Source organism: Anoplopoma fimbria, chromosome 18 (assembly GCF_027596085.1).
Source record: "Anoplopoma fimbria isolate UVic2021 breed Golden Eagle Sablefish chromosome 18, Afim_UVic_2022, whole genome shotgun sequence".
Lineage (NCBI taxonomy): Eukaryota > Metazoa > Chordata > Actinopteri > Perciformes > Anoplopomatidae > Anoplopoma > Anoplopoma fimbria.
In genome coordinates, this window is record NC_072466.1 from 14,684,374 (window position 1) to 14,707,956 (window position 23,583).

The 23,583-nt window shown below is 38.6% G+C and overlaps 1 protein-coding gene across 1 annotated transcript in view; it reads right to left on the reverse strand.

The window, feature by feature from the left end:
- ryr3 (ryanodine receptor 3) overlaps positions 1-23,583 on the reverse strand; it is a 115,263-nt gene that overhangs the window by 70,552 nt on the left and 21,128 nt on the right. Inside the window, exons 2-13 of the mRNA XM_054618316.1 lie at positions 20,657-20,776; positions 15,740-15,844; positions 9,801-9,875; positions 9,341-9,419; positions 8,891-9,003; positions 6,710-6,794; positions 6,275-6,368; positions 5,298-5,372; positions 3,749-3,905; positions 2,193-2,357; positions 917-1,038; positions 601-781 (exon numbers count right to left, since the gene is read on the reverse strand). Coding sequence (XP_054474291.1) covers positions 601-781; positions 917-1,038; positions 2,193-2,357; positions 3,749-3,905; positions 5,298-5,372; positions 6,275-6,368; positions 6,710-6,794; positions 8,891-9,003; positions 9,341-9,419; positions 9,801-9,875; positions 15,740-15,844; positions 20,657-20,776 — 1,371 coding nt within the window. The remainder of the gene's footprint in view (positions 1-600; positions 782-916; positions 1,039-2,192; positions 2,358-3,748; positions 3,906-5,297; positions 5,373-6,274; positions 6,369-6,709; positions 6,795-8,890; positions 9,004-9,340; positions 9,420-9,800; positions 9,876-15,739; positions 15,845-20,656; positions 20,777-23,583) is intronic.

A 23,583-nucleotide genomic window follows, 5' to 3' on the forward strand; every position in this document is an offset into this window, starting at 1 on the left:
AATACTTTTCTTAAACTTCCCTTAATGGGGTGAACTGAATATCATTTTTAAGTCACATGACATATTAACTGACTGTATTTAAATAAAAATTGGAACGGAAATAACACATCCCAATAAAAGTAATATAGAAAACAAATTCAGGGATAAGAGTTTTACAACAGGCTGTATGTTCATTTTGAGTTTGAGCCTAAGATCAAGGAAATAAAGTTTTTATTACACAAGGGGCACATTTTTTGCACATAAAGGAAGCCACAAAACCCCCAAGTCAGACACTAGAATGTAAATTATGTTCTCAGGGTGCGACCATCGACCGCAGCAGGTCCGGTCGAGGACCATTGTTGCATGTCACTCCCGATTTCTCCACTAATTTCCTCCAGTCTCTCTTTTGTCAAAATCTACAATAAAGGGTTACCAAATATGAATTACGTCAGTCCAGTATAAACTGTCTCGACTGTCATGTTGATATATCTTTCTTGAAGTTACGTTGCTCCAGTGGGTTAAATTTGTATTTTTTGGTTCAGTTATCCGCATATGGCAACTTCACAATAGCGTTAGCGTTTCTGAATTAGAAGTTTATGGCTCCACATCGTCCGCTCTCACCTCATCTTTGAAGAGGTCTTGTCGTTTGATGAGTGAACGGAGATGACACTGTTTCTCCTCGTGCTCCAGCTCTAAATCGGGCTGTTTGAAGTACTCGATCAGGTCATTCAGCGACTGCAGCACCTCTTCAACGTACCCGGCCACCACCGTGGACTCACTCTCCGCAATAATGTCCAAAGCCCTGGGGGAAAGGCAGGGAAGATCAAGATGGAGAATCAAGCTGTAAAACTTGAAATAAACCAAAAATTAACATTGTGTCATGTTGTGTGACAGAGGAGACAGATGAAAGTGTTCCTGAATAACCCCTTGTCATTACTTAATAAAGTTGGTGAAGAGGATCGTGCTGTTGCGGATGATGCGAGCAGCCCGAGACTCCTCATGCTGACAGCGCTGCAGGATAAGCCCATCGTCCATGTGGCCCTCAGAATGCAGGCAGGCCTGGACAAGGACAAACAGACACATACATATGCATTTCATTTTTAAGCAGATACTCTGTAAACTTCGAAAAAAGTTATATATGTATGTAAGGTATAAAGGGAGTCTCCTGCAGCTGGTGGGTTTAGTTACACCACTACAGCTCAGTAAAACCTGACTCACTGTAATCAAACAGCATAATTAAGAAGAGGGTCGAGGTGGGGGGTCTGACCATCACCTCGAACATATCGGGTGCATAAGTAAGCTGCCAAGGCTGCAGAGACTGCCTGGCGCCTAGTGAAGGCGCGTTTGATGACTTTGGAGGCGTGCCCAGCGATGAGCTGCGTTCATGTGCCGACCTAATCCCCCCTGTCTCACCCAAAACTAACTGTCACCCTCCACATGGCTCATTATCACATTTAAATGGGTTGCTACATGATGCGTGCAGGGCGGCTGAGTGTCAGGGGAGAGGGGTTATATCAAGAATATCCAGGGTAGATAATCATTTCAAGTAGAGTGGAAAATAAATGTTTGCTTGTGTAGATGTTTAACTAGCCATATAACCCACTGGTTTGGTAAGGTGTGATTTGCTACTGTGCACATGGGCTTTTAGGTGTCTGAGACAAGCTATGGCAGGCATTCAGGAGCTCACTGTAAACACAAAGGGAAGAGAGATGCCAGATACCATATCCATAGTTATTTGTATCACTATGCACCAGTGCAAATATAGGTTCATAATTAAGGCACTGAAACCTATGAAGTATGATTAGCCTAAAATATGTTCCTAAATGGATAATAGGTCAATTCTGGGAATAAAAAAACAAGGCTGGAATTAAACCAGTATTTTTCAAATCTCAATATACTACACATCATGATCTGCAAAAAATTCACAACAAAATAGTGGAAATTTTGGGATTATTTTGTCAAATGTAAACTCTAAATCTTTAACTTTGTCAGTTTTTGTTTACAATATGCTTGAAATTACCTGACATTCTGATACTCTCCTTTAGACACAAAAGCATTTCAGATAGTAAACATTGAGCAACAGCGATAAAAAGGGAAACTTTAGGTATGTTTGTAGTTCAGTAAATTGTAGGCTCCGAAACGATTCATTATAATGTACCTCTCGAATATTCAGTAAAACATAAGGTCTGGAAGAACCTTTTTATCCTATTTACCCTTCTTTTCAGAGGTCCAAGGCGAGAGGATTTGGCATCAGGCGCCAGATAAGACAGCCACAGTCCTGTCGCCACATGCATGACGAAGCAGACAGAGTCTCCATACTTGATCTCTGGCATTCCCATGCCTTCGATGTCCCTCTTAGGACCCGAGTCACCCTTTTCCTGTTGAAATTAAGAGGCACATACCCACATCACCAACTAAACACACAGAGAAAAGCAGCTCACGGGCATTGAAATATGACAAAGGAAGATATATTGTGAATAGATGTTAATCACAGAGGCAGGTTGAGTAGAGTGCATTCATTGGCCTGCCAGGAGGTTGCTGCTGGCCTCATTAGCTCTACTACATTTCTGGCTCAGCAGAGATGGAGCGATTCAGCTGATTGCAGTCGACAGCACGTAGCGGGGAACATATTAATGCCAGTGTTGAACATTGTAGAGCATTGACCTTTTCAGATACAGGAACCAACCAGCACTGGGTTGGGTTTATCATAGGTGGAGAGAGAAGAGGTTACGAAATACATAAAAAATAAGAGTTTTGTGTATTTCTCTTTTTTGTAAGAAGCATGAATCCCCAGTAATCCCAAAATGCCTGCTGAAAATAGTGATTACAAAGGGCAATTACACTGTGTTGTCAGGAAAATTAAAGCCTCCAAAGTGGACAGCACCTAATGTAGATAAAAGGATATCTACAGGGACACAATGGTACTCGGTGAAGGTGACTCATGGCATTGAGCTGTTTATGTGGTTGTAGCTATTTTACCACAGGATATAAATGTAGGATTCATCATAAACACATAGGAAATAAATAACAGGAAATAGCTGCATTTTTAGCTTTAAAACACAATTAGGAATCAAAGTCACTGGACCATAACGAGAAATCTTACTTCCGTGTAAACTTCTACATCTAAACTTCACAACTTACATGTAAACACCTCACTGAACAACCTCATTAAAATACCCTTTTCATCTTGAATTTAAGTAAGCCAAGTGCTATTTTTGGCAGTGAGACATTATTTTTGGAATACGCACTATTAAAACAAAAGAACTGAGGAGTCCTCCGGTGAGAGAGTGTTCAAAACAGAGCGTGAGATAATAAAAGGGAGGTAATTGAGGGAAATAAGGCAAGGCAAATAAAAAAAGAATGAGTAGTTATTCTGAAACACCCGATGCATACGAGTTATTCCTTATATTGTAGTGTTGATGGTAAATATTTCTTGACTCCTCCTAAAAGATAGTTTCTACTTCCCAACCAGTTGCTGTTGGGTCAGTGAACAACATAAATGTTTACTCCAACATTAACATTGCTGTCTACAGCAACTGTGAAAAGGTCAAATTATTGTGGCAAGAAATGAGTTCATTAAGAGTTTACAGACCCGTCTTGGGAGTCTCTAATGAAGCAGTCTGAGGAAGATATTTTGAGTCCTCTTTTAATGAGTTAAGTTGACTAAAAACATTTATTCACATCAACACCCAAGGCCTTTTAGATGGTACAGCTAAAGTAGTAAAAACAGAAAAATGTATAATATTTCTTAGGGATAATGAGAACTGACCTTGGAAGACCTGAAGCAGAAGGACGTGGTCTTGGTGTCAGACTTCTCTCTGTCATGCAGGACCAGTCCACGGTCCTCGGTCAGGGCCAGGTAATGGCCAGTAGCGAGGTGACGTAGTCGGAAGGCCTGACCCCAGCGAATGTGGCTACCGCTCCAGCTTAACACAGAGTACTGGTGTCACAAACTTTGGATACGACTCTGGATTGTTTTTCAACACTGGAAACCTCACATGGGTGACTTTACCTTCATTTTGCAAATGACAGGTGACAGGTATCGTGAAAATAATAAAAGACGTTCCTGGCTTTTTAAGGAGTCTTTTTTTTGGAGCATAATGACAATAAGCATTTAATGTTGTTGTATTTGTTAATGCAAAGCATTATTATATTTAAATGTTCCCTGCCTGAGATTGAGAGTTGCTCTTGAGTAGGACTGGATATCAAAATGTATCAAGTATCAAAATATGGCATCAAAGCTCTGTTCAGATTTAAAGGTTTGTTTGCTTATTGTGCTATCAGACAGTTCCTAATCTGGATCACAGTTTTGATATTTTAAGATTTATTGAGACGAATTCTCCTGTTGGCTGCTTACATATAACAACATTAAATATTTTAAAATGTATTTTGTTAAAAGAAAAAAATATTGCTCTGGTATCAGTACCTAACCTTTGATATAATTTCTTATATTTATCTATTTCTTATACATTTTTTTATAAAAATTGAACACCCAGCCTAATTCTGGAATCCAATTAGTTTAATTACTGGCTAGAAATAACACATTTCCTTGAGCAAAATCATTTAACCATGCAAGCTAGTTGAACTTCAAAACTCAGCCTGACTGCATGAATGAATGAATAAGGATGCCACTGATAAATATTAATTTACATGTTGAAAGGAATTCTATAACATAGAGATTGTTATTTCACCCTTCATTGAAGATTAAATCAACCAATTATATTTTTTAAAAAATGTTTTTAAAAACAATCTGCAAGTGGAATGAGAATATCAACTGAAAAATATATAAAGTAAATTTTTCAGTGGTGCTCAACCTTCTCTATACTCTCTGATGTAGTGTGGAAAATACTGTTGAAAATTCATCCCTAAGCCGAAAAGGAGAACAAGTGCCTTAATAGATGCACCTGCGCCCTTTCAAAGTGTACAGACTCTGACAGGGAGTCCCAATGAGAGCTGGCAGACAATGTGACTTGAGGGAAATTGTGTGGGTGGCAAGTTAAAGAAAGGAAAGAAAGAAGAGGGAAGGGGAATGGAAGTAGATTGAAAGGGATGTTGAACAGAACCTCACCCTCTGAAGGTCTTTGCCATCTAATTGGTAGTGGCAGTTCAAAATAGGAGGTAAGGTATATTTATAACTTCCAGTAGAGTGCCTGTGACATTTGTACACAAAGCACCAATTATACTTATTCTCCATGAAGAGATCTCATCAAATAAGAAAACACCTCTATACATTTCTGGGGAGATCTATTCCTGGGTTTTATGTAACTTTACTGTGGTAATTTTATTCACTATGTGTGAGTGTTTTGGTGTGATCTCACCTGATCCTGAGAGGCTCCAGTCTCCAAAGTGAGCGGGCCCTTGACGCTCCCTTACCCGCTTCATAGTTGACTATCCTGAGAGCACAAAGACACAAGAGGGGGCTTCTATCGTATACGAGTCTTTCAAGTCACAGTTGGAATAAAATAACGTGAAGAATTTCTGCTTCTGCTATACAGTTCTGGCACAGGGGATACCAGTGATGTTAATTAGGTCTCACTGTTCAAACATTTGGCAAGAACTTTTGTGAAATAGTTTCTTACAAAAGCACAATGTTTGCAATGGATATACATATATATATATATATATATATATATATATATATATATATATGTTATTTAAATTCTGCATGTGTTATGCTGATGGTAATAACGTGCAATGCCCATGGAATTTTAATTAATACTTATTTTCCTTTACATACCAGACCATTCTTTTATTGTATTTTTTAGTCTGATACAAAGAATGATTATCTTTTTTTTTTTTATGCTGAGGGGTAGGGGTTGTCAGAGTTTTTGGTCGTGGAATGAATTGTCTGCTTACTATAGGTATGTTATGAGAACCGATGCTTTGGTACCAAGTCCATGCCAAAATTCTTAAAATGTGACGTGATGGTACTCATTTTTCGACAGTACCATGGGTACCATAGATAACGAGGTAGGGCTCGATACTAACAGAGATGTAGTGGAGTAGAAGTATGAAGTAAAAATGAAATGGAAAACTCAAGTAAAGTACAAGTACCTCAGTATTGTTCTCAAGTACAGTTCTTAAATGTACTTAGTTACATTCACCCACTGCTAGAGTAAAACGTTCTTCACTGATCTAGCCAAATGCTTTTGCTCTCAAGGTGCACCAGATTGAAGCATTAAACTTACTAAATGTAAAAAATGAATTGCCCCGGGTCATCACGACTCAAGGTCCACCCACCGTCGTCTCACAAAATCCTGTGGGGAACACTGTACCAAGCTAATTATCTACTAACCTCTGCTCCTCGTCACTCTTGTCTGCTCCAGGGATGGTCAAGCTCTCATCATGCCCATGACAAAGACGCATCACATGTCCTCCAGTCAAATACCCTGAAAATAACAAAAGCAACACTGTGACACAAGATACTCCACATTTTCCTGTCTTTTCCAGAGACAAACCATACAATGAAAAATATGTCATGGAAACATGGACATGTAAAGAATACAAAATCTAAATACTTGCTATTTTCTGCAAATATTATGATGAGTTCAGAGCTTCAATTTAGATGGGGTATTTTTTATGGCTTAACATGTCCAGATTAGACGCAAGTGAGCAATACTATATGAAAACAATGATAAAATGTCTATAACTGTCTTGGATGAGAGACAGTTGTGACAGTGGTTGCTTCATTTTTTTGCTGGGGTCACGAACTTGCCTACAGCTATGTTGCCTGAAGAGCAGGTAGGCTGGACGTTCCACAGGGTCTGCATGAAGGATGCATCCACTTGGATGTTGCCATTGGACATAGAGAGGTGCTGCAAGAGATAATCATGTTATCCAGGGCTTAGACAGAATAGTGGAGAAATGCCAGTGAAGTAGGTGTGTTAGCAAGACAAATACTGAGATTCAGCAACACCGCACACAGGAGGGAGATGTCCCAGTGTTGGGATTCGAAAAAAGATTAAAACAACTTTGTGTCCTTCCTCTTTAGCTGCCAAACAGTGTTATAACACTGTGGGCTAAAAAGCACTGCTGCATCAGGGATTCTCTGTGCAGCAATGATCAGTTTATACTCTACCGTTATTCCTCCAAGCAGAAACACACCATTTCCCTTCAGGTAGGATTCAGAGGGGAGTGAAAGCTCAAAAGGATCCCGGTCTTCAGCTACATCTTCACAAGAACTGATGTGTTGATTGTCCAAAACATGAAATCTGGTACATCTTGTTCCATCACATTGAATTCCGCTTAAAACTGTACTTTTCCACCATTGTTGGGCTGTATATAACCATCAAGTTTGTGTTGTTATTCTATAGTCTGTCTTGGTGTTTTTCAAAAATGTACAGTATATCATTTGTTCAGTGCAATTTTCCTTTAATGTTTACAAAAGATATGCATTGATTGAGTGCTGTGCATGAAAATATTGCAAACCAGTGTGGGGATTACAATTGTATGAAGTCAAACTTTTTGTGCACAAGCTCTCCCTAAAAAGATGTATTTTTATTTTTAAAGCGCACTTGCTGAAATTCAACTTAACTGGACAAGAACACGCAAAGCAACAAACGCTGTGTCACAACCTCTATGATAGTTCACATTAATGGAGCACTTGATTGCTTATGCATACATTTCTGATGAGTCCAATTCTTAAAAGCTGAGCTTCTGTCGGGCCAAAGCAGGTGAAGATTTCCCTAAAGAAGAGATGAAAGTCTGGCTCTTTGCCAGAGTAGCTTTAATTGCACGTTTCCCTCCCTGAAGGGCCAGAGCAGCCACTAGAAGCCATCACGGCTCACTCTCCTATGCTTGGCACGTCGCTGTCCCTCCTCCTTTCCATTTCTCTCTAAGCCTCTTCCTCACCCTCTCCCCCTTCAAATCTGCCTCTCCTCATTCTTTACCAAGTAAGTTAATTGAGGTCGGGTGTATAGCTCTGCATAAGAGAAACGGTATTCACTCAAAGCTCAAAAAAATATTTAAAAAAATAAACCGCACAGAAGGGCTTTCCAAGTAATCAGATTTCAATTACAGATAGCAGTGTAAAGTTTTCAAGTTTTCCCCTTGATTTGCCTTGTCACTCTGAAGATGGCTGGAGTGAGACGGGTATCAGAGCTTTCCGACGGCTATGAAACTTTCCAAAGTGCCTTTTTGAGATAGACTGAACCAAAGCAGATATCCTCAGCTATGTGAGGTGTATAATCTCCAAAAAAACCCATAACAATCCCTCTATGCACTTGGCACATTGTCTGCCTCTAAACTCTTGCAAGTGTAGAGCAGACAATTCTGTCTGACATGAAAACAATTGGTTGAGAAATAATGAAGCCCCAAAAACAAAAGTGGAGAAAATCTGAAGTGAGAGATCTTACAAGAAAACCAGATAAAGGGAAAATGAGAGATGATATAGTGTGTATCAGAAACTAGTGACTGTACCTGAGGTATCCTTAATGTCTGAAAACTGTAAATATTAATCAGAGAAAAACCACTTATCTGTAAATGAGAAACTGAGTGGAAGCTTGGTGGTTTAATGAGAATTGCTCGAGCTGCAACTAACCAATCATCATTTATAACAGTATCTTCTTTCAAGTGTCTGATGGTGAGGTTTAAAAACAGATGATTCCCAATGACGCGGTCTTCTACTTTTTGAAGAAGAGTTGTTGTGGGAGTGCTTTGGTTCATGACATCAAAATCAAAATGCTGACTGAGCATGTGGTCTGATCATTTATATTGTTTACAGGAAGCTAAATATCATTTGAAAAAGCAAGCTAAAGATAAAACATAATGTGTGTGCAGTGTTGTGTGTGCCTGTATTTGTATGCATTGTATTTATAATTTAGCAAAGAAAAATAAATGCAATTTTGAAAGTAAAAAGTATCTGAAATTAATAAACAAAAAATCTATTACTGAGATATTGAACTTTGCCTACCAGGTATCTCTCTGTCGACACGCTGACTAGGATCAGGTCATCTCCAATTCTGACTTTCTCTCCCTCGGATCTCTGCTTGGACGCAGGGTGGATGGTCCACCAGCAGGCCTCTCCTATTGACACAAATACACAAAATAGTCATATTAGTGACATTCAAGATTATCGTGACACCCCTCTTTTGTTAAAGCATCTGTCTATTCTGAGTGGCAAAAGACCTAAAAACAGCCATCATCTGAGGAAGATCAAAGCGTGATTAATGTCTTCAAAAATTTCTGTAGTTCAAATGTCAAACATAGCACAACTGTGTTTTACAATCTTTCTCCCATGAGTATTGATTCTATCTCAAGGTTGGTTCAACCTGAAATGGTTACTCATGAGGACTGAATTCAATTCAAAGCAAAAGAAAAAAGCCATGTGAACTCTGTAAAGTGCCTGTTAGTCATACTGTACCTATTGAATCTTCTTGTAGTCCGACATCAAATGACAGCTTGTCTGTCAGAGACCTAGATGTCTTCAAACAGGTCAGGTACTGGAAAGTGACACATTAATTAGTGTTAAGTCAAAGGAAACATTAAGACAATCTGAGAGACGAATTTAGCTCTCGTACAGATTTCTAATAAAATTATGACTTAAATGATTTATTTGTGGATCAAAACAACAAATACTATTGGACTTGGAAATACACATAAGTAATGCTAAAACAATTAGGTATTTGATTGATTAAGCAAAGTTATTGACAAAGTAAAAATGCTAAACATTTAATTTTTTTCAGTTTCTCAAATGTGATGATTTGCAGCTTTTCTTTGTTTTGTAAATGAAGTCCCTTTGGGATTTTACCTGTTATTCTCACAAACAAGTTATTATATGAGGGTATTTCACATTATCTATCAAATTGCAAGTGGATACTCACCATATCACTGAAGGAGTGGCGAAGGAGGATGGCATGACCGTAAAGCAGGGTCCGGTGTCCTCCTCCCTGAGCCGCCTGCCAGGAAATACACAGGTAACAGACCATCATATCCTAGCATCCTTGACCTCTGGACCCTGTCAGGTTTGACTTATCGCATCTCTAGTGGACTTTATTAACCTCCACTTCACCTCTTTGTCACACATTAAGTTAAGGAGTTTCCTCTGCTTTTGACCCTGTGTGGGTAAACTGCACAGGACTGAATGGAAAAAGTATCAACCTCAGACCTCCATTCCAAGTGCAAGCAGGACACAAACAAAAAAAGAGGGAGGGAACAAACAAAACCACACACAAAATCAAACAAACCAACATACATAAATATATTCAGTCATTAGACATTCGCCCATTCCACCAAGAATAATTGTGATACACTGTAGCACGATGGCAGAGGAAATGTGAGGAAATAGTTGAGCAAAAAAGAATAAAATATATGATTTCGTCTTCACCACTGAGGCGAATAAAGAATAAAATACTTACCCTTTTAATCAACCTCTAGCAGCAGAAGAAAAAAAGAGATGATACCATAAGCAGTGACATCAAAATCATCTTTGTATCAACATTTTCTAATGGTTTTCCATTATAGGATTATAATACATTTTATATTATTTGTTTTCATTTTAAAATTAAAGGACAACTAAGTTGCTCCTTCATTCTTTCATATTCTTTACTTGTTCAGCTTAGATATTTCTCATTGCCACATTGTAAATTCCTTTTATTAGCGCTATAAACAGACGATTCTTTCCTTATTTAGAGTGTCCTGTCTACCAGATTTGACTAGTTTTTTGAGTTGACAAACAATATTTTAACTCCTAAGAGAAACAGCTGGGACCAAGCCCTGGACTGGCACTGTAACCAGAGTGACGCACAATGCAGTGTTTCAATAAGCAACACATGGAGGCTTCTTTCTTGTCTAGTTGTCAGCGTTAATTTGAGCGTTAGCTAGAGGGGTCACATTTAAACTGACCTTAAGGGAACACCCAACTGTCCCCTGAATTTGACCCTAATCAAATTCTTTTTTGGCTACCAAGTCCCTCCCAGATGGCTTGTAAGACAGTTAAAAAAGGAAACAGAGTTTGATCAAAAGAAAAATGGGAATAGTATCCTGCAACAGCTGGGAGTGAGGGAGGGGTACAGAGAGAGCGCGAGAGAGAGAGAGAGAGAGAGAGAGAGAGAGAGAGAGAGAGAAAGAGAGAGAGAGAGTCTGTATTTCAGGCCTGCTGTCATGCTGACACATCAATGCCAAGAACTATGACCTTTGGATTGCTGCCTCTGACACTAATATGTACTATTTAGCTTCAGATTAGTCCTGAGGAGCATATTTAGCAACATTTGAGGATTGCTTTTCTCTCGTGTGAAGAACCAATCATAGATGTACATTAAAAATATTGAGCAAACAAAGCCACCAGAGGACATGTTAGTTACTTTAAACGTCTCAGCAGCTCAATGATGGCTAGCGTTACACCTAGCTAAAAATAAGTGTAACACTACCTTATATTTCTGTTTACCTTCCCATTAACATGAAAGTGGCTAGAATAACAACACAAATGTCCTCAGGAATCACCATAGAGTGAAACCAACGTCTCTCAAAAACAGTTTAAACTAAAATTGGGCGTTATAATTAAGTAAATTACGTTTTTTATCTTGTGTAGCTAGCCCATTTTTTGGGGTAGTTATTTACCTGTAATCAGAACAAGGCGTGTTATTGTTAAACAAGACTTACGTCGACATAAATTCTTCTTCACTGTTACAGATAATTAGAGCTGCTCTTAAGAAAATTAGTACGGAAAATTAAGTTACATAATGTCTTAAACATTTGCTTCTCACACAAAGATAACGCTAACCTTAAAAGGCAGCTTTCGACATTTACCCTAACTTCACAATAGTCACGTCAACTTGGTCTTCCCTTGACAACATCACGCCAAACGTTACTATGGCATATATGCCACAGGATTTTTATTGACCTGTATTCCATACATCTCCAATCAATGGTCATGGTATCCCGGATGTCTACAGTTTATCTCCGAAGGACTGTGCCATGTTTGAGTAACTAACCAAGTGTCTTCATCGATCAAGCCACCTTTGATCTAATTTCTTTATCTTCATCCAATGAACGTGAAGAGTAACAGTGGTGGAAGAAGCACACTCGGATAGTTAAAGTCATGGATTCAAAGTATTATCATCAAAATATACTTCAGTGGGCTACCAAAAGTAAAAGTACTAATAAGATTGAATGGCTTACTTAAGAAAATATTGATAAAACTTCAAAATGTGAAGTATTTGTTTTTTGTTTTGTTTTTTAAATACATTGGGGTCTGGTAAGTTGTGACAAAAGTGTCAACGCTATCCAGTTTACAATAATAATTTAAAATGTTTGGCCTATACTTGATTAATAACTTCCAAACTGGTTCTAAAACATTGTCAATTCATTTATTTACTACTTTGAAAGCAGTGTAATGGGCCAGTGTAAAATAAACACTATTTATAACCCATCGATGATATTGCTGGCGTTGTTATGATCACTGATATTGAGCCAACAACTCAGTTATTTTTTTTTTTTCTAGCCTGCATTGCTTTATGAGAATGAAAGTGTGTGCTTGTGTTTGCTAAAACCTGACAGAGCCATTACACCAAATCATGACTAAGTAATTAACCTAAATGTTCACTTCATATATTAAAAGCTTATCTTACATGGAAGAGCCTCCACATGGAAATGGCACACTAATCACTTTTTCCAAGGCTGTGTAGAAGGGAGTCATGCCAGACTCATTTGCTAAGTACCATCTGATATATTGATTCTCATGTATATTTCCATTGCCCTGTCCTTCAAATAATTTGGATTAATGAGACGATGATTGTGCTCCATTTGCTTTATATTTACTTCATAACAGTCCATCAAAATCTGATGTAATAACTGAAAGTTAGGAGAGAAAAAAACCTTGGAAACATTACACATCTGGCCATGTTATTCTAAAAAATAGTGTGTAGTGTATTGGCAGTCCACAGTGTTGTGTGAGTTAAATGAAAAACAGATAAATAATCACCTACAACAGCTTTGCTCAACAGCAGTGTATGTGACCACTCTGAAATCAAAACTGATTTCAGGACATTTCCTCGTGTCAATACCCTTAAACGTAAATAATGTTAGAGACCAAACCCAGAGAAAACAGAAGTGCACACCCAAACCACAAACTATGTTTTCTGCCAACGTGTGGGTTTTCAGATCTGTTCATTTACATTCATTAAATTAGATAAATAAGGGAGCTCATTACTACCTGTGGTAAGCATAATCTTGTGAAATATGTATATGTATATACATTTAACAGCACAACATTGTAAGCTGTATACTAAGGCTTGAACCTTATTGCATTTGAAATCAGAAAAGCGATAATGAATAGCTTAAGCAAATGAGTAGCAGACACGTGTTTGGATGCTTGCACACAAAGTAGTCTTCAGAGGCAAGGCAAAACATTTGACTCCTGTGAACAAGGTGACAATGATGACAAATGTTTCAATGCCAATGTTTTGTTTCAATGTTGAGGACTTATTCACCAGAGGATGTCTATTTCAAGATTGCCATAAATTCAGAGACGTCTTTGACAAGCTAATTGATTGTCTCCAGGCTGGCTGAGGGAAAGAGAACATGTCGAGCCGCAATAAGGGGAAAGCTTAATTTACTATCCAGAAGGAGTCAATTTGTACAATATGTGCTGAGGTGGATAATTGAAATGTATTACCATTAGCTTAATATCTCTTTACATTGAAGTACCTGCCAGAGATGTTTAAACTAAAGGCTGTACACGCTATAAATGCAGCTTTTTATGGCAATCGAGAAATGGTCATCACTTCAAGTGAGAGCGCCGGAAATCCAACCCTTTCATTTGGCAGTCAATCATGCACACTGACAACATGATGGATGAATGAACTGATGGACCTACCCATTTTTCATGGTCAGCACTCTAGTAACACACAAATACAAATGAAAAGAATGTGTTATTTGGGTTTTATGGCAGTCAATTACACAAATCTGAGAGCAACAATAGAGAGAAATGGGCCCTTATAGTGGAAAGGAAAGAGGAGGGTGATTTATTAGCCTTGCTACCAGAGAGTTTGTATTCTAGCCAACATCATGTTGTCTTGCCAAACAAGGCCAGACAACAATGTTGCACTGTTAAGCACAAAACAAATCTGCTACCCAGGCTAATAACAATGCAGGTCTGATTCACCAGTGAAGAGGACCAAAATTGTTTAAAATGCTGTGCACGAAAGTACAGTAGTAGCCACAGAGCCATCCAGCACAACACAGATTTCAGATTATCTTGCATTAGCATTGTGGGGTTTTGTATTCAATTCATCTGGCAAATAGCACCGAATTTGTGGTATCTCCAATTGCTGCAGCTCTACTGCACAATAATTTATGAAAGCATAGCTTTGTCATCTCTGTTCCAACATACCAGTGGTCTGTCCAAAGCTAATAATAATAATAATAATAATTGGGCCCATCAATTGAGGAACTTTCAAAATCAACACAGACCATGTGTATCCAATAGGAACAGTGATGAAAATTAACACAAAAACTAAAAAGCAGTTTCTTGTATATTCAGATTTAATGCTGGTATCTATTTGAGAACTGTTGAAGCACTGTTTTCTCTTTGTTTTTCCCATAATATTTTTTTGCATTTCATCTGAATATTTGACGCCATCCCCTCCCATATCTTGACCTCCCTCTCTGGATCTAGAAGGGCTGGGTGATGAGATTAAATGACACATGAAATGACTCTGTTGGAGAGCAGCAGCCTGAGTGAATGTAAACATCAGACAGGCGTTTACAGACAACACGTATTGCCTACCATAGTACTTCATTGCCTGTCAATGACACCCCCGTGGCACCACAGAGCCTCTGCCCAATCAAAGATTACTTACCTGCTCTAATAAACATGCCAAGTGAGCTGGAGTAGAGCCTGGAGGAAGGGGCTCACACTTAAGCGTAAATCAAAAGAGCGGAGCTATAGGAGAAAGGAGGCTGTGGATGTACTGCAGAACCTCATTCTCAGATAATTTCTCTTTTCTTTATGTATATTCCAAGTGTAACTTTGGAATATAACTTGTTATTATTTGAAGCAAGAGATTAAGTGAAGTTATTAATAACGTCCAACGCAGTTTTTGCTTGTTTCCTGACGACGCTGTTGAAAGCAGATTATTTTTTGTTATAAAATTCTAAATTATTGACTCTAAAAAATGTTTTGCAGGTTCATGGCACATTCATATGTACAGCGAATGTACTTTTCACCAAGTGGGGAAGCGGCACTTCCTGCTAGCAGGTCAAACAGATACCTCTAAGTTATTGTCAGTATCACATTTTGGTAGATGTTTCAATTTATTAACTTAAGTAATAGATGTCAAAGTTGTGCTGGATCTATATTTGATTCCCCAGTCTAACGTCAAGGATGGTTTGAAGTTTTTCTTCCTTCTGTGAAGTTTATATTCCTGAAAAAAACATTTGAATGCATCATTTTTGGAATAACAGCAACATTGTCAGGTCTGCCTCTAAGCAGATTTAGTGCATTTCCAACACTGTTACTTCTTTGCCAGCACTGGGTTTTCTTTTCAAGATCAATGACTAAATAACCGGTTTGCTAAATTTCGTTAACTATAAAACAGTTATTAGGACAGTTATTAGGATCAAGTAATATCCCAGAAACACAGTATGAGACTTCTAACTGAACCTTATTTTTATTTTTTTAAAACAACCTCAAGGGCATTTTGCAACAGACTGCTTGACTAAAGATTAATTTGTGCTTTTGTATGCAAATGTTGGGTGTGTTTGTGTGCAAGAGAGAGAGAGAGAGTGCTGGGGTATCAGTGGTGAGGAGGGAAGTACTCACCGCTTCGCTGTTTTGCCCAGTCTTAGCCAGCATCTCCTGCAGGGCCCGCACCGACAGGGCCTGCTCCAACACAAAGTTACAAACGCACAAGTCTGGAGGGACATACTGCGGGATGTAAGGGAGAAGGGAGAGATGGTTGGAAAGAAACATTAGTCGAAGAGGCATTGACAAGGTGTTTTGAACAAATCAAGCTTCTCTCCTGAGAACACAAACTATATCCCAGGAGTTTATTCTCCCTGACTCAGTTTTTGCCTTTTTATGTTACCTGAATAGCCTCGAACAAAATGCTGCACCCAACTTCCCTGATTAACAGAACTCAGATATTTCACATGACATATACAACATGAAAAAAATACATGATAAGCTTGTATACAATTGAAACTAAAGAACTAGATTTTTAGAGTTTTTGAAATATATGGAATGATCAACACTTATGATGCTCATTGACATTGTAAAAGATGACACGTGTAGTACCCAAGCAGTTTGATGGACCGTGACATGCAAGCTGTGGCCAAAATAAAAATAGCAGTGTCAGATTTGGTTCAATAGATTCGTAGCCTCCTTCTCTCTACTTTCCAGAAAAACTCAGCCTGCGTGCGACGTTATTTTCGCACTCCGTGTAGTTACAGTAGTCCGGTAACTTATCAACGCCCCAGCGTGTCCGTGTTTGTGTGTGTGTGTGTCTGTGTCTCCGTCGTGTGTTTGTGTGTGTGTGTGTCTGTGCGTGTGTGTGTGTGTGTCTGTGCGTGTTTGTGTGTGTGTGTGTGTGTGTGTGTGTCTGTGCGTGTTTGTGTGTGTGTTTGTGTGTGTGCGTGCGTGTGTGTGTGTCTGTGCGTGTTTGTGTGTGTGTGTGTGTGTGTGTGTGCGTGCGTGCGTGTGTGTGTGTGTGTGTGAACGAGAAATAAAGTAGCTCTTAGGAGACTGCAAAAAATATATATATTTAAAATCTTTTGGACCGGCCGAGAGTGCGGGTAACAAGACACCCAATTTAATTTTGGTGCCTTTATAAATATTGTTCTACTCTGTAGCTCACGTTTGTTAGGATCCGTCATGTCACTTTCATTTTGGTGACAGTAATGCTCCATATACAAATTCTTATTTATTATGTTCGATTTATCTATATGCATCTTAAAGAAATTAAACTGAATCAACTTAATAATAGAGAAATGCAGTTATATAAAATATGCTGATTAATTAAACACGTGCACACACGCATGTTAAATTGTACCTACATTATCGTATTCACTTTATATTGCCACAGCAGTCATCAGTTACTAAATGAATTGCAGGCACTGATATGAGACAAGAGACAAATGATAGGATTAAACTGCTCAGTGAATAATGGTGCTCACAAATAATTCTGATGACTTGCAACTTCTTTGCAATCATGGTGTGTTGCTAACGAGTGGCTGGGGATTATGAGGAGGGCTGTCAAAAGGTGTGCAGCCCGCAGTTGCAATGACAAATAATTTGTTGGGCTAGGGCTCATTCCTCAGCACTCAGCATAGTTTGGTTCGTGCTACAACAGGCTTCACATCTGTCTTCCACTTTCAGCCCGCTGTTAGAAGTTTGTCTCTAAACTTTCAAGCCATGTTGCAGACATTAAATCAATTCAGTAAATTCATTAAAACAACACATGCAAAGAGGGTACTAAAGAATAAAAAGGGATTACATAATGCTAGTAAGTTACTGGATTCTCAAAAGCAGTTCTGGCGCAGATCTGGGGATTTGTTCACTACTTGCATCCGCTTTTCAGAAGTATGAAAAATGAATTAACCGTATGATTTTTTAAGTGGCATTACACTGAATATGACATCTAACAAACACATAAACAAACAACAGCCTAAAAACCCCACCCTCTCATATAATAATACATACCAACCTAATTTTATTTGAATGATCCTCATATCATTTAGTACATACTTACTGTTTATGACAACTATAGCCAGCTTCACATAACATGCTATCCATCTCTCCCCAACACAGAAGAGAACAAGTAATGATTTAAGGGTGTTGGGTGATGGGCCCTGATTTAGTAACACAACCGGCTGACCCTTGACCTCTGCAGTGAAGTGAGAAATGTGAGCGGAGGGGAGGGCTGCCGGGTGATAACGAGGATGGCGCTGCTCTGTTGCTCAATACAAACATGCATGGGAACCTCCAACACCACTGTGTGTCCAGTTTTAAGAGCTGCCACCAACAGCCTGCACACAAATGTTGTCTACTCAGATATTCATCATTTAATTACATTTATACCCAGATAAGATGTTTCCAGTGACAAACAATCCAGGGAAATATCAGGGAAAAATCGAATTATCTCATCAGAAAACTTTCGACAGGGTGAGTTGAGGATTTGCATTTGCCTGTATGAGGAGCCGACATGATGCAGCTACACCTGGGGTGTCATACACAGTGATGACTCTCAACCTGCTGCAGACCGTACAACTCTTATGAATTATTCACCGCTGATATTCCAATTATCATACTTCTTCCAGGGTTGGGCAGACATACTGAACATTTCGCATGTCTGGGAAATGAAGAGACTGTCTCAGCCGTCACAATAACCTTTAGAAAGTCTGCAGTCAGTTTAAGACAATACAGTAATATAAGCTGTGAAAATGAGTAAAGTGATCTTCAAAAGATCAAAACATCCTATACAAGCTATTCAAAAGAGATCAAATCAAGTGAAATACAATTATTTTTTCAATCTTCTCAAGGTTGTCTATTGTTGTAAATCCCATTAACTTCCTCTTAACAAAGGCTTGTAAGATAAAATGAGTGCTTTACAAATGTTAAAAAGAACTATGTGATATTGAAGGACATAGCTGATATTCTCTATGTTTGTTATTGTCAACAAATCCCATGAAAAGACCATATCCAACAATAAAACAGAGTCTACACTAAAAAACACTGTGCACTGTGGTTTATTTTTTTAATACAACATACACCGTCCTAAGAATACTCACTAGAGCGACTAGTGGGTAATAAACCATGACTAAAAAGTAGTGCCAGATCAGCTGTTGGATTAACAGTGTGCAGCTGTGTTAGGGTATTATGTTTAGTCTTTTTTAAATCCAAGAATATATTCATGATCTGTTTTTACATTTACAGCTTCCAGAAAAACAATGTATGAAGTAAATAAATCAATGCAGAAAAAGGCAACTATGTATGTGCGGTATGTACTGTAAATCTATATCAAGCCATTTATTTGAATATACACTTCTTATTATACGATTTCACTTAATTTTTAAGATGGTATTTTACCTCCTGAATATTATAATGTATAATTGGATGATGCCACTAATGGCCCAAGTCTACAATATGTGATGGTAGTACATAAATGGAGCAACATCATATTAAAACCTGCCTGGATCCAATTCACTCAGTACTCATTTCTCCCGTCTAGCAGCAGTAAGCAGCCAGGCTTAATTTAAGGGAAATGAGGTGTCAACACCTGAGATCCGCCAGCAGATGACGGCCCTTCACCTAGTGCCAAACCAATGCCGTCACACTGTACACTCAACCACATTTCACACCCAAGGAGGCCCGAAGCATTGTCACCGGTACCCAAGGTGAGAGGGGAGAGGTGTTTGTGATTGGCTGCCTAACGCTCGGCAGGTGTTGCCCTCACAGTAATCAACAGTTCCAGGTTCGGTGAACAGAAACAATCCCCAAATTTCATTCAAATTCTTATTGCTCGGCGGCTAAATTAAATCAGGCTTTACTTGATATGCACAGCTCATAAACCTCCTGGCATTGGAGAGTTTTCTTTAGTTGTGATCCTGTGATTATCACTCTGACACAAAGTAAGTGTGAAGCCTAAAATAAAACAGTAAGAACATCATCAGTATAAATATATGGGCTGCATTGTTGATCCCACGGAGATCTCCATTACTGAATGACAACAAACTTGCTCTCAACATTAAAGGTGCTCAAAAACCTTCCTATCACGAGACATATTCTCCAAAGCAAAAATGATCTGCATCATTAAAAAAAAAAATTACAGTACGTCTTGTCAGAAAGAAGATTAATGAGACATGTTACAGCTCTGTTTGTGTTGTTACAACACCACAGGCAGCAAAATGCTAATTTTTAATCACACAGGGACACAAAGAAACTATACCCCCATTTAACATTTACCATTTCTGCTATATGTTATATATTGATTTTGTTGTTTTCTCTGCCTTAGTGCTATAACCAATCACTGGGATGCACCAGTGCAGAAACAAGAACTTGAGCCCCAACTGGCCCCATGAACACTGTCAGTTGTGTTTGTTGGGGTTCTGTCCAAGCTGTAAGTACCAGAGCCAGGAACTGAACCTGGATTAGCCCAGGGATGGGGGTTTGGATGTATTTCCTCAGCCCCTTCAAGGCACTTATTTGAGATTGTTTTTTATCTAAGTAGTTGTACTTTGCACCATAGGGCCTTCTACTTCATCCCTATTATTTGACAGGAAATCTCATCCCAATAAGAGTGGGTGTAGCCGACAGCGGAGTGAAAGTGTCTCTTTGATTTACGGTCCATCGGAAAGAGCTGGCAAGGAACAAAACTCAACTGCAGTATTTTTTGCAGACTGTAATTTAATTTAATGCATTTAATGCATTTTAATTGACACTATGTAGTGTCAATTAAAATGCATTAAATTATTAAAGTAACTTACAGGAAATAAAATAATATACAACAGAACAATGTGCACTTATAGCTTGTAAATTGGTGGTTACATCTAGTTTTCAGTCAAAGTATTTTCAGAAGCAAGCTTCGGAGTAGCTTACTGCATCAAATTAAAGATCATAAATATATTGATGTACTTCATACCAGCTATGGTTGCTTGTTTCATGTCAAACTCTGCTACTGACTTCCCATGTCTTCATAATATCTACAAACACAAAACACAAAACAAACTGTGTCATCCTCACCTTGGCTTCAGATGTGGGTTCCAGGTAACACACTCGGTTTCCAAGTCCCTCGACGGCCAGGCAGAACTTGCGATGCTCCTTCTGGATTGAGGCCACACACTGGAGCACCACCTCGTCATCCTGCCAGAGAGAGAGGAAGGTTAAAGCCAAATATGTTTAACAGTGACCTTTCCAAAAATATTAACAACCCGAAACAAGAGGAAAATAATCAATTGGCTCAGATTTGTTGCTTATCATGCCAACCACAACTTGGAATAAGGTTTTTAAACTGATACCCCGAAATGGTCTGCTAGCAAAGCTTTCAGATAAAAAGCAACCATTGCAACCAAAACCTGACTGTATAGAAACAAGAAATAGGGATAACGTTTTTATATAACAATACAAAAAATGCATTATATTATTTGTCATGTATTGGTTATCAAAATAAGAAACCCAGAGGTAACCCGCATACAGAGAGTGTTTTTAGGTAAAGTAAATTTGTAGTTTGAACAGACAACCATCTCAGCAGCAGAAAAGAAAAAAATACAAATGTAATTAATAGCAGCGAGAGCAAAGCAGCATTGAGCAAAACATTTTCTAACCATGTTACGCAGTCTTTGGTATCTCTATGGGAAAGAGGAAACCCTCGATTCAATCAATCAGTGCAACCAATAAATAAACATCTGTATCTGTCGGGGTCGAGAGGGTATGGCTGTATTTGGCAACACACAAACACACACAATATTGATTTGTATGTGTACTACGTGTGTGTGTGTGTGTGTGTGTGTGTGTGTGTGTGTGTGTGTGTGTGTGTGTGTGTGTGTGTGTGTGTGTGTGTGTGTGTGTGAGTGTGTGTATGTCTCCTGCCAGCTCACGTCCCACACTAATCTGAGCTGATGGTTGCCATGGTTCTGGCTCCCACCTCCTTCACAGCAGTATTAATTCAATAGAGATACAGGCTGTACAGCATCCACAGACTCAGGAGGCGAGATATCAGACCCTGACAATATTTCAAAACAATGACCCAAAACTACAAAATTCAGGGCGATCACAAAGGTAAAGTCCCCCTGAATGGTCAGACTCGTGTGAAGAAAATAATTTAAGAGGGTTTTTCAGCTTCAGATGCACTTAATTCAAGTCGTTTGTATTTTATTAGAAAGCATTCACCTCATCTCCTGTCTATCCAGCAGTAAATCTGTCTAAAAAAAGTCTAGTCTTGGCTAATTATTATTATATATAGTTATTCCACACTGCTATAGAGATGGAAATAAAATTGAAACAAGGAGAAATAAGTGTCTTTCTTAAAACCCAGAACAATTTTCTGGTAATTACAACATGGTTTTTGGCTCTTTTAACAGATAAAAAGTTCAAAAATAGACATTGTAGGAGGCCTAAAGTCAATCTCTTTGTTTCATATTTAGTGTGAGGTGTTCATATTATGTGTTGGCGGTACACCACAAATTAGATCTTCAGTCTTTCTGGTTTATACTGTATATGTGGGAGGTGTTCACAATGAAAAAGGTAGTGACTGGACTGTCTTTTACTCTTCTCCCTTAACAATAACACATTGGAAAATCATTAACCAAGCAGTATGAAGCTATTTTTGTGAAGTTATAGACTACACATTATTCTTGATAGGCTAGAACACATCTATTTTTAATTTACGGGGAACATATCATGCTCATTTTCAGATTCATACTTGTGCTATGGGTTTCTACAAGAACATGTTTACAGGCTTTAATGTTCAGAAAACTAATTATTTTCCTCATACTGTCTGAAAAACACTTTTTTAATGCCTGTCTCTTTAAGACCCCCTCCAGAAAAAGCCCAGTCTGCTCTCTTTGGCCTGCAAGAAAAACTACAGTTCTCAAGCCGTGTCGGGAGATACTGAGATGATGAGAGGTATATTGTAATGAGCCTGGATGTGACATAGGAAGCGGAGCCAAGTCTGAATGGCTTGTTGAATCACATTCCCAGCCCACATACAACTGAGTTACTATCTTATTGAACAGTCTGTGGGTTGGTAGGCACTCCAGATACCCAAATGTTCTCTTCAATATATTTTGTCCTTAGTAAAATGATAATAATCATAATAACAACAACACACTGTATAGATAAAGTAATTTCTGCCTCAGAGATGTCATCAATATTATTCCACATAAAACACTTTAAAGTTGGAACAGAAACAGCTGCTTATTAGTAAAAAGGCTAATTTGAGCAGATTCAACAAAAAGGCAAAGTACCTAAGTCTTTGGTATAGACCAACAACCATATTAAATTATATTATTATATTGGCAGTTTGGATGTGGGGCAATAAAAAAAATAAAATGTATCTTCAAGCACTTTTAATGGATAAAGTGAAGCACAGTAGAATTAAATGTCACAGGGAAGTGAATGAGAGGCTGAGCTGGCACAGCTATCCATACCAGCAGCGTTTTAAATACCCCAAGACCCAACTTTGGGCTTCAGGGAGGTGATTACTGATGGCAGAAAGCATCAAAGTCCCTGCTGCAGCTTTCCCGGTAGATGTGTGATGGAGCAAACACAGCTTGTTGTTTCAGGCCACAGATAGGGAAACTCTATATGGCCACGGGATGACCGAAGACTTGTCACCTCTTTAAAATCAAGTAAATAAACCTCTTTCTTTCAGCTGTTTGTGGTGGCTGTGGACTTATGAAACCAGCTGGGTCCCTGGCACCATTAGTGGCAGGCTATATCTACTTGTGTATGTAGCATGCCCTTTTTAAGGCTTATAAAACTGCTAGCGGAGGATTTCTACTGCAAAATGGTTCTATTACTGTGATTAATTTCATTAAATGATTTGTTTGTCAGTATGGAACATCCTCTAAAGGAGCATTTTGATCACTAAAAAGTGATCAATGTGCTGTGAAAGCCAGAAAGTGACACATATTCATGCATAGCTGAATTTGATCACATTTGACAACCAC